The sequence below is a fragment of the Rhinatrema bivittatum genome, chromosome 7, assembly GCF_901001135.1.
Source record: "Rhinatrema bivittatum chromosome 7, aRhiBiv1.1, whole genome shotgun sequence".
NCBI lineage: Eukaryota > Metazoa > Chordata > Amphibia > Gymnophiona > Rhinatrematidae > Rhinatrema > Rhinatrema bivittatum.
In genome coordinates, this window is record NC_042621.1 from 85,492,509 (window position 1) to 85,509,288 (window position 16,780).

Genomic DNA, 16,780 nt, shown 5'->3' on the forward strand with positions numbered 1-16,780 from the left:
GCTGGCCGACCTCTCCTGTACAGGTGAAAAACTCTTTGGGGACAAGATCTGGGATACAGTAGCGCAATTGAAGGACAATCATGATACCCTTCAACAGCTATCCACTAGTGCCTCAAAGGCCCATCCTCGGCCAGGAAATCCTCTAGACCAGGTTCCTGGAAGCCCTTTTACCGGCAAAGGAAGTAGTATCCTCCCGCGCTCGTGCACCGGATCCGGAGGCCGCTCTCTCCAGCTGCGGGTGCCCAGGCCCTAGCCAGCCCCCCCAGCAAGCCCTGGCCACATGGGCTTTTGAGTGGCGGCGCAGGAGCGGAAGTCAGTCACCGGACCCCCCAGTGGGAGGCAGGCTCCTTGCCTTTGACCATCACTGGGAAAAGATCATGTCTGACTGCTGGGTCCTTACCATTATTCGCTATGGGTACCGTCTAAACTTCAGCCAGCTCCCAGAGACCTCTCCCCCATGTCCATCGTGAGGTTCGTCCATCCATCAGGTCATACTTCGGACAGAGCTCAATGCTCTCCTTGCGGCGGGCGAGGTGGAACAGGTCCCTCACCATCAGCAGGGTCGAGGCTCTATTCAAGGTATTTCCCCGTTTCAAAAAGAAATGGCAGCTTGCACCCCATCCTTGACCTCCGAGCATTGAACAAGTTTCTTGTAAGAGAAAAATTCAAGATGCTCTCTCTGGGCACGCTGATCCTGCTCCTCGGAGGAGACTGGCTTTGCTCCCTCGATCTCAAGGAAGCTTATGCACACATTGAGTTGTCCTCAGCCACCGCAAGTACTTCCACTTTGTGGTGCGGAAAGCACATTACCAGTACACAGCGCTGCCCTTTGGCCTGGCATTGGCACCCCGCGTTTTCACCAAATGCTTAGCAGTGGTGGCCGCCTACCTCAGGCGTTACTTGGTGCACGTGTTCCCCTACCTGGACAACTGGTTGGTGAAGAGTGACTCCCATTCCGGAGCCTTGCATGCTCTGACCTTGCCGGTGCAGACGCTATAGATGGTGGGGTTCGTCATAAACTTCCCCAAGTGTCTCTTTCCGTCTCCCCAAAGACTTCATAGACGCCAGGCTGGACACTGTGCAAGCGAAAGCTTTCTTGCCCCGAGACCGGGCAGTCGCCTTTACCTTGGTGGCCACCCTTGCCCGGAACAGTCTGAGGGTGACAGCTCGCCTTCTGCTCTGCCTGATGGGCCACATGGCGGCCTCCGTCCATGTGACCCCCTCTGGCTTCCCTCCTCAGGAGGAATTTACAATGGACCCAGTGGCGGCAGGCTTCCCAGGATCTCGTGGCATCCTTCTTGGTCACGGATCCTCTCAGAGCATTTCTTTCTTGGTGGGAGGATCGATCGAACCTGGAGAGAGGGGGCTTCCCTTCCAGCCCTCTTCGCCTCAGGTAGTTCTCATTACCGATGCCTCCCCTCAAGGTTAGGGAGCCCATGTGAAACGGTATCCACACACAAGGTCTCTGGACTGCCTCCGAAACCTGCTTCCTGGAGCTTCGGGCAATCCAATATGCCCTGTGGGCATTCAGGGACTGGTTGTCGTCCAAGGAAGTCTTTATTCGGACAGACAACCAAGTGGCAATGTGCTATATCAACAAGCAGGGGGGCACAGGCTCGTTCCTCCTCTGTCACGAGGTGGTGCAGGTGTGGACATGGGCCCTGTCGCAGGGCATGTCGCTCTCAGAGACTTACCTGCCGGGCCATCTCAATGTGCTGCCGGACCGCCTGAGCCTTTCCTTCCAACCCCATGAGTGGTCCCTCAACCCGGAGGTAGCAGCCGAACTCTTTCACCGGTGGGGTACACCAGATGTGGATCTCTTTGCCTCCCCACTCAACCACAAGGTGAGCAAATTCTGCTCCCTGGTGCCGGAGGACGGCCTTACCCCTCCACTGGGGGAGAGGCCTGTTGTATGCATACCCCATTCTGCCAGTCCTCTCAAGAACTCTGCTGAAGCTTCAGCAAAACAAGGGGACCATGATATTCATGGCACCTTCGTGGCCCCGACAAGTTTGGTACCCACTCCTGCGTGACCTGTTAGTGTGGGTGCCCATGCAGCTGGGGACGGTTCCCGACCTCATCTCACAGAATCAGGGCACCCAGTGCCAGCCCAACCTCCAGGCGCTGGCCCTTACGGTTTGTCATCTCTACCCTCTTGTCATCAGACAAGAGGGTAGAGATAACAGGGCTAACTTCGTATGAACTTATAATAAAGCAGCGAACAACTTAAAATAAAATAAAATTATTATAAATATAAGTATAAATATACAAAATATAAATAAACATAAACATTCAACAAACTTGGATTTACAGCAGAATTGAAAAGCATGAATGCATTATAACATACAGCTTGTGGGGAAATAATGAGATTAAATTATAAGATTAAATGGTTATGGCGTCGGACATCTCGCATCATCGTGAATCTGACCCTGAGGGAGAGACCTTTAAGTGAAGGCTTTTGTGAAAAGTCAAGTTTTGAGCTTCTTTTTGAACGTCCGACTACAAGTTTCTAGCCGAAGGCCTGTGGGAAGGGCATTCCAGTGAGAGGGGCTGGCGGTCGAGAATGCACGTTTCTTGAGTGATGACTTGGCTGAAGGTGCATATAAGGTGCCTAAGTAGCTGGATCTGATTGGTCTCGATGATGCGTGGGGACGAAGTGGGTCACTTAGATTTAGCGAAGTTTGGGAATGAATGGTCTTGTGGGTTATGGTTAGTACTTTGAATATGATTCTAAATTTAATAGGGAGCCAGTGTAGGTTCTTTAGAATAGGTGTGATGTGTTCTCCTCTACTAGAGTTGGTTAGGATCCTGGCAGCCGAGTTCTGCAGCATTTGTAATGGTTTGGTGGTGATAGCTGGGAGGCCAATTAGCAGAGAGTTGCAAAAGTCAATTTTTGAAAATAGAATAGTTTGGAGGACTGTTCTAAAGTCCTGAAAGTGGAGGAGAGGTTTTAGCTTTTTCAATATGTGTAGCTTGTGAAAACATTCTTTCGTAGTGTTTGTGACAAATTTTTTGAGATTCAGCCTATTGTCAATAGTAACGCCAAGGTCTCTTACGTGAGTGGGGGAGATCATTAGCGGTGTGATTAGATTGTTGGCAGCCTGACAGTTGTCATCCAGGGTGATCAGCATAAGTTCTGTTTTTGCAGTATTGAGAACTAAGTTAAGGCTAGTGAGGAGGGAATTTATGGACTGTAGACAGTTGTTCCAGAAATTGATGGTGTTTGAGATAGATTCAGTGATAGGCAACAGGATCTGGACGTCGTCGGCGTATATGAAGTGTGTGATCTTTAGACTTGAAAGCAGATGACATAGTGGGAGAAGATAAATGTTAAACAGGGTTGGGGAGAGGGAGGTTCCTTGTGGGACTCCAAGAGTGGACTTGACCGGGTGTGATTCCTTGTTGCTTATTCTGACCTTGTTTGTCCTATTGTTAAGGAATGATCTGAACCATTCAAGGGCTGATCCTGAGATGCTTATGTCTGAGAGCCGGTTGATGAGGATAGAATGCTTTACAGTGTCGAAAGCTACAGATATATCGAGAAGTGCCAGGAGGTAGGGGGTCTTTTTCTCCAAGCCGGAGAAGACTCTGTCCATCAATGAGATTAAGAGGGATTCCATGCTGAGGGATTTGCGGAATCCGAATTGGGCTGTTGTGAGAATCTTGTGGTCTTCTAGGAATTCCGACAACTGTTTAACTATTCTCTCCATGAGTTTGGCAACAAACGGTAGGTTAGCGATGGGGCGGAAATTGGCTGGGTCTGCAGGGTTCAGGTTGGGTTTCTTGAGGAGAGGTTTGAGAGTGGCTAGTTTCAGCGTGTCTGGTACAAGTCCTTGTGTTAGCGAGCGGTTGATGATCTCTGCTAAGGGCTTCGCAATGATGTTTGGGATGGTGAGTAGTAATTTAGATGGAATGGCGTCTATCGGATGAGTGGAAGGTTTCATCTTTTTGAGAATCGATTCAATTTCGAGTGAGGAAGTGAGTTTGAAGGATTCTAGGTTTGCTTTCTGGCTGAAGGGGGGAGGAGTAGAGAGGGGGCGGTTCTGTATTACATGTAGCCAGAGGTGCTATTAGCTTGAGGATTTTGTTTTCGAAGAATTGTGCAAGTTCAGAGCATCTGGATTGAGCTTGGTCGTCAGGGATAACTGGTGAAGTGGGTTTTGTGAGCTCTGATACATATGAAAACAGTGCTTTGGCATCGAAGGCAAAACTGTGAATTTTGTGTGCATAATAATCTCTCTTTGTGCGAAGGATGTTGTTTCTGTAGCTGTGCATGCAGGTTTTGTACTCATTTAGAGTAATGTTAGATGGTCTCTTTCGCCATGCTTGTTCTTTTTTTCTCAGTTCTAGTTTGATGATTTTTAGTTCTTGAGTGAACCATGGTTTTTTGTTTTTACAGGATGGGTCGAGCTCTTTAGTTTTTAAGAGGCATAGTTTTTCTGCCACCTTGTTTGTGATGCTCTGCCATGTAGAGATGGCTGTTTCTGCGTCGGAAAGGTCGAGGTTAGTGAGTTCCGATGAAAGATGGGGAGATAAGGTCTATCATGGAGCAAGAGTTCCTGTAATGAATTGTGGTTTTGGTGATTGGTGACACAGGGTTGTCATTGATACAGAAATCTGCTGTGATCATTAGATGGTCTGACCATGGGATAGGGGAGCAAAGAGGCGGGGAAGATAGTGTAAGGCCGGAATTTATGAATATAAGGTCCAGTGTGTGCCCCGCTTTATGTGTGGGACTTTTAACGATTTGTGAGAATCCCATAGCCTTGAAGGAGGATAGTAGCATTTCGCAGTTGGAGGATAGGGGGATCGCATCAGTGTGAAGGTTAAAGTCTCCCAAGATGACTGCTGGGGTGTCATTTTTGATGTGTTTGGCAATGAGCTCAATGAATGGAGATGGATCCGAATCTAGGATGCCGGGCGGAGCGTAGATTAGACAAATTTGGAGCTGTTTTGAGCTAAAGAGGGCAACCTCCAGATGGGAGGTATGTATCGAGATCTGTAGGGATAGTCTCAGCTCTTTTTTTGCAGCTAAGCAGAGTCCCCCCTCCTCTTTTTTTAGGTCTAGGTATTGAATAGATATCATAGAGGTGGAGTGGTAGTTGATTTATAAGAGCTAGGTCTGTGGGTTTCAACCAGGTTTCTGTGATAGTACATATATCCGGTTGTGAGTCCAGGAGATAGTCGTTGATTAAGTGTGTTTTTTTCGACATTGATTGGGCGTTAAAGAGTGTTAGTGAGAATAAGGAGAGCCCAAGGAATTGAGTGAAAGGGGATGTCATAATTGGTATCAGACGCTTAAGTTGGGGGAGTGTAGGGTCAGGACGTTTTTTTCGGTTATTGTACAGATTTTTGATGATGGGGATAGGGAACATGATCATAGTTGAGGCCCCAAAGAATAAAGACGAAGGAGAGTCGATGATGGCTGGATGAGGCTAGTCTCTGCGGGAAGTGTTAGCTGAGAGGGATGGAGCACTTAATAGAGAATTAACTGAGCGGGAAAAGTGATTGAGTGTGAAGGAGTCCTTAGGGGCTGTAATGAGGGGCGCGCGAAGGTCGTTGCGTGGCGTGTGGTCTGCGGTCTGCCAGTCGGAAGAAAGCTGGATGAGTGCTAGACGTGAATGGAAGAGGCTGGCTGAGTGCTAGATGGCTGGACGTGGATGGATGAGAGCTGGATGAGTGCTGGAAGTAGATGGATGAAATCAGGATCTGGATGAGAGCTGGACTTAAATGGATGAGACGTAGAAGGATGTAAGTTGGACAAATGCAGGCCGAGGCGGGAGGAGTACGAGCATGTTGGTTGCGAGTTGCGAGTTGCGTGTAGCACTGCTGTGGCGAGGAAGTGTAGCGAAAGGTGGGCCTTTTGTCTGAATCCTCACAAAGGCTCACATGAGGACTAACATCCTGCTATCCTAGGAGAATACCTGTTACAGGTAAGCAACTGCGCTTTCTGACAATATTATGGAAGATATTTATGGACTTAGTATACCTTGAGACTAAAACCTGCAGGACTTCTAACACTTAGCTCAGGGTTTCCCCAACATTTAGCTAATGTGACCATATATTAGGACTTGAAAATTCACATGATCCCAGAAGATGACCAAAACAAATTAGTAGAAATGCCGTCCCCCTCCAACAATCACTAGTCCTATCTTCACCACACTCCAGCTGATTCCCTCTGTCAACAATGCAGGACTACCTTTAGGATAGGTTTCAGTAACTACTTTTACTTTTTATTTGATGGGGGTGGGGGGGATGTTCTGTTTAGTGCATTGATCTGTGATTCTTATACTGCATGTGTGAACTTATACAAGTTAAGCTGATCTAAGTATTTATAAGCAGATGCTTATGGATTTCTTCTTCTTTAGAAACCATGAGCCTGGCAAAGTGCCTCATAGGTGAGGCAAGAGCTCCCTCTAAGGGTCCCTGCCTTGTTGAATGACTTACACAATCTTTGTTTTGCTTCTTTACATGCAGTAGATACAACACCAAAGCATCCTCCTCAGTCTACAGTCGGTCAGAAGGGAACGCCTAACTCTGCCTCCAAAACCAAAGATAAAGTAAACAAAAGAAATGAGCGTGGAGAAACTCGTCTGCATCGAGCCGCTATTCGAGGGGACACACGGCGAATTAAAGAGCTAATAAATGAGGGAGCTGATGTCAACGTTAAAGATTTTGCAGGTAGGATTATCCTGAGTTTGCAGTCACTTTTAGGAAGAAACTTTTGTAATCAGAACACAGTTGTTTATTATAGAGAGCCATGAGAGTTCTAGATTAAATGTTGCATTTTCCATTTTATTTTTTCCTTCCTCTCATCACCTACTTCAGCCATTAAATTTTGAGGGTTCATGATCTCCACTGGCACTGCCATTCATTTGGACCCTTAGAGGACATTCTTCAGACATTTACCTGGATAGAATGCTCCAGCTGAAAATGGTCTGAGTGGGCAAAAGTATGCACAGGCTTTCACAATGCATATACCTTAGCCATTCTGAAAAATGTGATCCAGGAAGAGAGGTCAAGGGAACAAGCACGTATACATTTGGATTTTCAAATGTACACATGCTGTTTTTTCCTAATTGGCCACTCAGAGAAATATATGCAAATGTACGTGAGCATGTTGTACATGCCTATGTTGTAGGCAGTTTGAAAATCAGATACAAAGGACACGTATACCTTCCAACAGCACAGGCTACTGAAATTTGGCCTCTTAATGAACCTGAAGAATCCTCCCCTGTTGCCTTTGCTCTTTTTGCCTTTATCATGATTCCACAAAATACATTAAAATAAAATGAAATAAAAACATTAAAACAATCATAGTCACTTATTCTTTAGGAAATGCTTTACAGAATAGAATAGTCTTCAACTGCTTTCTAAGTACTTTAAAATCCTGCACAAGTCACAAATTCTCAGGAAGCATATTCCAAAGAGAAGGGCCAATAATTGATAGAGCTTATGTGTAGATTAACAGTACCTTACACTTTACTTACATTTATTATTTATGGCCAGAACGTACAATAGAAAAAAAGTGTTAATTGACCATGTTAAGTAATTTGCATTTCGTGAAGCACAATAATGCAGGAGCAACCTTTATTACAAAAAATTGGATTGCTGAAAAATTAGGTTGAAACAAAAGCTGGATTCAGAGGACATGTGGCAAAACTACTGAGTATTTTATGAAATTTGATGACTGCCAAAATTCTCAAGAAAGCAAAATAATTATTGAAAATTCCAGCAACAAGCAGAAAAAAAAGCTGTTACCAGGTGGCATGAACGATTTTGGATGAGAGGAGGAAAAAGGTTGATAGAGGAACAGTTTATCGTTATCGAGTCAGTCTGGTATCCAGGTGTTTAATGTCATTTCAAAATCATTGAAAACCAAAACCCATCTTTGGCTGGCGAATTGGTTACAAAATTGGGATGAAGAGGATTTCCTTCATTTAGCGCCTTCCAACAGATTTTTCATTTGGGCAATTCGAAAACCAAATTTTCAAAATGATTGATTTTGATAAAAGAAACTTTGAATGAAATTAGTGACAAGGAACACTATTGCCAAATTGTCAGAAACCGTGCTTTTATTTATTTTTTGTCATGTTCACAGCAAATAAAATTTTGTGGGTAATCAAAGAACGTGGGGAATTTTGGGATGGCGCCTATTTTTGAAATACGATTTTAGCTAAAAATGTTGTTCCATTTTTGAGTGATCCGGAAATTGTTTTTGTAGTAGGCGAAGCTACCTTTTGTCCATGGTAAGGTGCTTTGCATGCGAGCCAATGCCACACAACTGCTGCTTAAAGAAACTGGCATTGATTTTTGCGGTAAGATGTTTGGACAGGAAACGCTCCAGACTCGAACACTGCCGAAAATATAGGTGCCATTATTAAAGATAATGTGGAGTTTAATGTTGAAGGAAAGTGGTCTGTGTTGATATTCCACCGAAACTTTGCGTCAAAATTTGGAATTGGTCTTATTAAATTTGGAAAATTATTCCAATTTATTTCAAAATTTGTTGCATTGATACCCTGCTTGTTTTAAAGCTGTTTTGCAAACTTAATGATGGGCACACCAACTATTAATTATATGTTTAATTCTATTTTGAATGCTGATTAAAAGGGTATATTGCATGTTTCTATCAGATTTCTGGTTGCTGCTGCAATAAGGAAGGCAAAGGGTTATGCACATGTTAACAGAAACCTTCAGTGCTGTCATACAAGCATAACACAGGCTGGCACTGCCTAATACAAAATAAGAGCCTACAAATTAGAAACAGAAACATGCAGACAAAAACCGAAATGGAAACCACAGGAAGCCCTACTCTTTATGAGCAGTGCACCATGGGAGAAATAGAAATGCAACATACAAAGATGTAAGAAATGCACATTCCCAAAACTGATATATTCCTCTTTCTTTAAACTGAAAATAAACTGTTTTCTTTTCTACCTTTGTGTGAGCAGTTAATTTAATCCTGGTCTCTCTTTGGTCGTCGTTCTTTTACAGGATTCATTTTCCATTTCTCCTCTCTCCTTCTGTCGTCTTAATTATATATTTGTTTATTTCTATTCCGCCTATTTACCAATATCTCTTTTCTGGGTAATTCACAAGATGAGTAACACAAGCTACTCATCTTGTGTTCCTACATCTATCTCTGATATTAATCTTTGCCGGGTAAAGTCGGACAATGCAACGACTGTGGCATATATCAATTGGCAGGGAGGAACCAAGAGCCAGCAAGTGTTGCAAGAAATAGATCAGCTTATGGAATGGCAGAAGTGCATCTCCAGATGATCTTGGCCTCACACACATGAGGAAAAGACAATGTAAGAGCAGACTTTATCCCAGGACAAGTAGGATGCTAGTCCTCACATATGGGTGACGTCACTGATGGAGCCCTATTCCGGAAAACCTTCTGTCAAAGTTTCTAGAAACTTTTGACTGGCACAGTGTGCCCACTGAGCATGCTCGACATGCTATGATATTCTCAGCCACAGGGGTCTCCCTTCAGTCTTCTTTTTTCCGCGAAGCCATCAGCTTCGCGGTTATTAGGATTCCTGTGTGGTGATTTTCAGCATATTAAAAAAGTTTGTTAAAAACCCGAAAAACTTTGACACCGTAGGGGTCTCCCGTTTTTTACCATCGCGATAAGTTTTTCTCTTTTTTTCTGTCTGTTCCGTATCGTATATATATCAGCTTAGAAGTTGTCGATGGCTGTCTGACTTTTACAATGGCTTCGGGTTTTAAAAAATGCCCGATTTGTTACCGTACCATGTCCATTACGGACCCACACTTAGAGTGTGTTCTTTGTCTTGGTGAAAGACACGACGTTTTGACGTCCCCGAAGTGCGCCGAGATGACGCCGAAAGGCAGACGACTCTGGATGGAGAAAATGGAGCACCTGTTCCATTTACAACTAATGCCATCGACGTCCATGCAGTCATCTCCGGCTGGAGTGATACGTAAGGTCGTCCTCAAAAAACGAAGACTGGATGAAGCGGGAGATCGGCCGTCGCCAACCCCGTCGAAGTCTTCGATAAAATAGACGATCATCGAAAAGGGCACCGAGCACAAGCAGAAGCATCGACATCGGAGGCCTCATGATCCCGAGACCGATCCGATAACCAGTGGTCCATCGACGGATCCTGAATCAGCATCAAAGAAACCTTGGAGAGACCATGCGATGCCGACACCTTCCACCCCGAGGCGATCCCCACTGATATCGGTGCCAGGAACCGTACCTTCACAGGGCCCTGTGGAGGTACCGATATCGCCTTCGCTGCCTCCCCCCATAGCTGCTCTGGCGGAATTGGATGGATATATCCGCCAGGAAGTTAGGGATGTGTTACTCGACATGCCTTAGAGAAGATAAGGCCATCGCGGAAAGATTACATGATTTCTTTGCTTCGGTGTTTACTGAAGAGGATGTTGGGGAGGTACCCGTAATGGAGAAGGTTTTCATGGGTAATGATTCAGATGGACTGAATCAAATCACGGTGAACCTAGAAGATGTGGTAGGCCTGATTGACAAACTGAAGAGTAGTAAATCACCTGGACCGGATGGTATACACCCCAGAGTTCTGAAGTAACTAAAAAATGAAATTTCAGACCTATTAGTAAAAATTTGTAACTTATCATTAAAATCATCCATTGTACCTGAAGACTGGAGGATAGCAAATGTAACCCCAATATTTAAAAAGGGCTCCAGGGGCGATCCGGGAAACTACAGACCGGTTAGCCTGACTTCAGTGCCAGGAAAAATAGTGGAAAGTGTTCTAAACATCAGAATCACAGAACATATAGAAAGACATGGTTTAATGGAACAAAATCAGCATGGCTTTACCCAGGGCAAGTCTTGCCTCACAAATCTGCTTCACTTTTTTGAAGGAGTTAATAAACATGTGGATAAAGGTGAACCGGTAGATATAGTATACTTGGATTTTCAGAAGGCGTTTGACAAAGTTCCTCATGAGAGGCTTCTAGGAAAAGTAAAAAGTCATGGGATAGGTGGCGATGTCCTTTCGTGAATTGCAAACTGGCTAAAAGACAGGAAACAGAGTAGGATTAAATGGGCAATTTTCTCAGTGGAAGGGAGTGGACAGTGGAGTGCCTCAGGGATCTTACTTTTCAATATATTTATAAATGATCTGGAAAGAAATACGACGAGTGAGATAATCAAATTTGCAGATGACACAAAATTGTTCAGAGTAGTTAAATCACAAGCAGATTGTGATAAATTGCAGGAAGACCTTGTGAGACTGGAAAATTGGGCATCCAAATGGCAGATGAAATTTAATGTGGATAAGTGCAAGGTGATGCATATAGGGAAAAATAACCCATGCTATAATTACACAATGTTGGGTTCCATATTAGGTGCTACAGCCCAAGAAAGAGATCTAGGTGTCATAGTGGATAACACATTGAAATCGTCGATACAGTGTGCTGCGGCAGTCAAAAAAGCAAACAGAATGTTGGGAATTATTAGAATGGGAATGGTGAATAAAATGGAAAATGTCATAATGCCTCTGTATCGCTCCATGGTGAGACCGCACCTTGAATACTGTGTACAATTCTGGTCGTCGCATCTCAAAAAAGATATAATTGCGATGGAGAAGGTACAGAGAAGGGCTACCAAAATAAGGGGAATGGAATAACTCCCCTATGAAGAAAGACTAAAGTGGTTAGGACTTTTCAGCTTGGAGAAGAGACGACTGAGGGGGGGATATGATAGAGGTTTTTAAAATCATGAGAGGTCTAGAACAGGTAGATGTGAATCGGTTATTTACTCTTTCGGATAGTAGAAAGACTAGGGGGCACTCCATGAAGTTAGCATGGGGCACATTTAAAACTAATCGGAGAAAGTTCTTTTTTACTCAACGCACAATTAAACTCTGGAATTTGTTGCCAGAGGATGTGGTTAGTGCAGTTAATATAGCTGTGTTTAAAAAAGGATTGGATAAGTTCTTGGAGGAGAAGTCCATTACCTGCTATTAAGTTCACTTAGAGAATAGCCACTGCCATTAGCAATGGTTACATGGAATAGACTTAGATTTTGGGTACTTGCCAGGTTCTTATGGCCTGGATTGGCCACTGTTGGAAACAGGATGCTGGGCTTGATGGACCCTTGGTCTGACCCAGTATGGCATTTTCTTATGTTCTTATGCCTCCAATGCCAGCACCGAATCTGCCATCGAGGCCATCGCCAGTATCAGTTCCATCACTGGTTCCATCGATGCCAATACCGATACCACCGACTCCATCGATGCCGATGCCCGATATATCTTTTTTTGCGCCGATTTTAGCAAAATTAGATACTTTCATTGGTGCCATCCCGGTGAAACCTCAAGAAGTGCCGATGCCAACACCGAGGGGAGAGGATATTGTAGGAGGGTCTCCGATTCCAGATCCACTTCCAGGTCCATCGGGGGTTCCACGTCCATTTCCACCACTTTCCCCATTGTTCCCGTCGAAACCTAGGGAACAACCATCGATGCCATCGATACCAAAGGAGCCTATGCCATCTATGCCTCTTTGACCGCATACTCCTGATACATGGGATGATCCTGGCACTGATACCTCTTCAGAGGAAGTCCTCTCGGAACCATCTCCTCCAGAGGAAAGAAGAAAATCCCCTCCTGAGAATCTATCCTTCTCCAACTTTATCAAGGATATGGCTGACACCATTCCCTTTCAGCTACATTCTGAGGAAAAAACCAGACAAAAGACCCTGGAAGTGCTGCAGTTCGTGGACCCACCTAAGGAGGTGTTAGCAATACCAGTTCATGAAGTCCTCGTGGAATTGTTACACAGATTATGGGAGCATCCCTGCTCCATACCTCCAGTAAATAAGAGGTCCGACGCAACATACCTGGTCCAACACATCCCAGGCTTCCAGAAGACTCAACTACCTCACCAGTCAGTAGTAGTTGAGTCAGCACAAAAGAAATCAAAAAGAATAGACTCATTCTTCGACTCCACCAGGAAAGACAATAAGTTCTTGGACAACATAGGCAGGAAGATGTTTCAGGGATCTATGTTATTTTCCAGGATTGTGTCTTACCAATTATATATGACGCAATATCAGCGTAACTTATGGAAACAGATGCAAGAACTCTCTGAAACTCTCCCTCTGCAGGTCCAAGATTCTTTCTCTTCTATAATACATAAATGCCTAGAGGCGGGCAAACACGAAGTTCGTGCAACATACGACAGTTTTGAGACTGCATCAAGATTATCGGCCACAGGTATAAGTGCTAGGAGATGGGCCTGGCTCAAGGCCTCAGACCGGAAATACAAGAGAAACTGGCTGATCTCCCTTGCGTAGGAGACAATCTCTTCAGAGATAAGGTTAAGGAAGCGGTTTCTCTGCTAAAAGAGCATTCAGAAACTCTAAAACAATTATCCTCTGTTCCTCAGGAGTCTCAAGCACCATCAAGAAGACTCCCAAGAAAAGATTCTAAACGTCCATACTACAGGCCGAGGCGTTATTATCCACCTCCTGCCCGTGGACGCTCATCCAGACCAACAAAGAGCACAGTCTAGACAACCATGAGCGCCTAGAGCTCAACCCCCTCCGCAAACAGGAGCAACATCGGGGTTTTGAAGTACTACCAGGGAACAGCAGCCTCTCTACCAATCTGACCCCAAATTTGCCAGTAGGAGGTCGGATTACTTTCTTCCAACACAATTGGTCTCGCATTACCACAGACCAATGGGTACTCTCCAAAACAATTCAAGGGTACCACTTGGACTTTCTCACTGTACCAAACGATACTCCACCCACCTTGTCTTAGACAGTAAACAACCAATCCACACTCTTTCAAACAGAATTATCCACCCTTCTGAGAGCCAGGACTGTGGAACCAGTTCCCCAGCCTCAGCAGGGCAGAGGATTCTACTCCCGTTATTTCCTCTTTCCAAAGAAAACAGGAGGCCTACGTCCCATATTGGACCTCCGGAAGCTCAACAAATACCTACGAAAGGAAAAATTCAGGATGGTATCATTGGGCACCATGTTACCTCTACTTCAAAAAGGAGATTGGCTCTGTTCTCTGGATCTTCAAGACGCTTTCGCTCACATTCCTATATTTCCTCCTCATCGCAAATATCTGCGATTCCTAGTAGGAGCTCAACACTTCCAGTACAGGGTGCTACCATTCAGTCTTGCCTCAGCACCTTGAGTATTCACAAAGTGCCTAGCAGTGGCAGCTGCCCACTTACACAAGGAAGGCGTGCATGTGTTTCCTTACCTGGACGATTGGCTCATCAGAAGCCAAACTAGACAAGGAGCTCTCAACTCTCTCAAGCTCACAATAACTCTACTCCATTCCTTGGGATTCCTCATCAACTACCAGAAATCCCACTTTACACCATCTCACCTGTAACAATTCATCGGAGCAGAATTAAACACCATAACAGCAAAAGCTTTCCTTCCAAAAGACCATGCACAAAAACTCGCCTCGTTAGCAGGCTCTCTCCGCGCACGCACACATTCTGTTGGGTCACATGGCCTCCACAGTTCACGTCACTCCTATGGCCAGATTAGCCATGAGACTCACTCAAAGGACACTCAGAAGCCAATGGATACAAGCCATTCAACCACTGTCTTATCCAGCTCAAGTAACTCAGAAACTACAGTCCTCGCTCCTGTGGTGGACAAACATGGACAACTTCTTCACAGGCCTACCTTTCCAACAACCAATTACGCAAGTGACATTAACTACAGATGCATCCACCTTTGGGTGGGGAGCACACATTGGCCATATGCAGACCCAAGGTACTTGGGCAAAACTCGAAGCTACGTTTCAGATAAACTACCTAGAGCTTCGAGCTATACGTTATGCGCTGCATGCGTTCAAGAATTGCCTTTCCCACAAGACTGTTCTGATACAAACAGACAACACAGTAGCCATGTGGTACATCAACAAACAGGGAGGTACAGGCTCGTATCTCCTTTGTCAAGAAGCAGCACAGATTTGGGACTGAGCCCGAACACACTCATTGTTTTTACGGGCCACTTATCTAGCAGGAATTCACAATGTAGTGGCGGATCACCTCAGTCGTCAATTCCAATTTCACGAGTGGTCTCTAGATCCAGAAGTGGTGACCAAGATCTTTCAACGTTGGGGCCACCCAACAGTAGACCTCTTTGCATCACAAGTGAATTACAAAGTGGACAATTATTGCTCCCTGTTCAAGCAGAGAAGCCTCTTACCCAGGGACGCCTTTGCTCGCCACTGAAACTCAGGCCTTCTATATGCGTATCCCCCGATACCGCTAATAACCAAAACTCTAGTGAAGCTCCAACAGAACAAGGGGTCCATGATGCTCATAGCCCCATATTGGCCTCGACAAGTGTGGTTTCCCATACTTCTAGACCTCTTGATCAGAAAACCAATTCGCCTGGGCACAGCACCCACTCTCTTAACTCAGGATCAGGACAGGTTGCGCCATCCCAACCTTCAATCCCTATCCCTCACAGCGTGGATGTTGAAAGCTTAATCCTACAACCACTCAATCTTTCAACTAATGTCTCTCAAGTGCTTCTAGCTTCACGAAAACCCTCCACATGGAAGAACTATCATGCTAAATGGAAAAGATTTACCACATGGTGCACACAAAACAGTGTGGACCCTTTTTCCTGCACTACATCATCTTTGTTAAACTATCTCTGGCATCTCTCAGACTTTGGTCTACAGACCTCATCTGTAAGAGTGCATTTGAGTGCAGTCTCAGCTTATCACAACACTGTAGGAGATGCACCAATATCAGTGCAACCCCTTGTTAGATTTATGAGAGGTTTAATTCAACTTAAACCCCCACACCGGCCACTGGTCACAGAATGGGACTTAATGTGGTCTTAACGAGACTCATGCGTTCTCCTTTTGAACCCATGGATTCTTGCGATGTTAAATTTCTCACTTGGAAGACTATTTTCTTAATAGCCATCACATCTGCGAGAAGGGTTAGCGAGTTACAAGCACTTGTCACATACTCACCCTACACAAAATTCTTATATGATCGAGTGGTACTCTGTACACACCCAAAATTTCTTCCCAAAGTAGTTACGGAATTCCACTTGAATCAATCCAACATCTTGCCTACTTTCTTCCCAAAGCCGCACTCTCATCAAGGAGAGAGGGCTTTACACACCTTGCCCTGTAAGCGTGCACTTGCTTACTACTTAGATCGCACCAAGACCCATAGGAAATCAAACCAGCTTTTTGTTTCTTTTGATCCAAACAAACATGGAAAAGCAGTGGGCAAGCAAACTCTATCTAATTGGCTTGCTGATTGTATACAATTTTGTTATGAAAAAGTAGGCCTTCATCTCCAGGGGCGAGTAAAGACTCACTCAGTAAGAGCAATATCAACCTCAGTAGCACACTATCATTCAGTGCAAATGCTTGACATATGTAAAGCAGCAACATGGAGTTCTCTTCACACCTTTGCAGCTCATTACTGTTTGGACAAAGAAGGATGACAAGATTCAGCCTACGGACAATCTGTCTTAAAGAACTTGTTTCCGGTATAATCCAACTCCTTCCACATCCAGCCTTTAGTGATTTCAGGCTACCTCATTTTTACCAACAGTACACCAGTTGTTGTGCCTGTTGCACAAGTTGTACACTGTTGGTCCAATACAAGGATGACTCAGCCTGTAGCTTGCTAATCACCCATATGTGAGGACTAGCATCCTGCTTGTCCTGGGATAAAGCAAAATTGCTTACCTTGAAATAGGTGTTATCCCAGAACAGCAGGATGTAGTCCTCACGAAACCCACCCGCCA

The 16,780-nt window shown here is 44.8% G+C and overlaps 1 protein-coding gene across 6 annotated transcripts in view; it reads left to right on the plus strand.

Annotated features, from left to right (window-relative positions):
* Positions 1-16,780, plus strand: part of ANKRD11 (ankyrin repeat domain 11) — an 899,251-nt gene that overhangs the window by 707,160 nt on the left and 175,311 nt on the right. For 5 of the 6 annotated variants that reach the window (XM_029608601.1, XM_029608602.1, XM_029608600.1 and 2 more), the window contains one exon: positions 6,478-6,681. In XM_029608601.1, coding sequence (XP_029464461.1) covers positions 6,478-6,681 — 204 coding nt within the window. The remainder of the gene's footprint in view (positions 1-6,477; positions 6,682-16,780) is intronic. The other variant, XM_029608604.1, reaches the window with a different exon arrangement.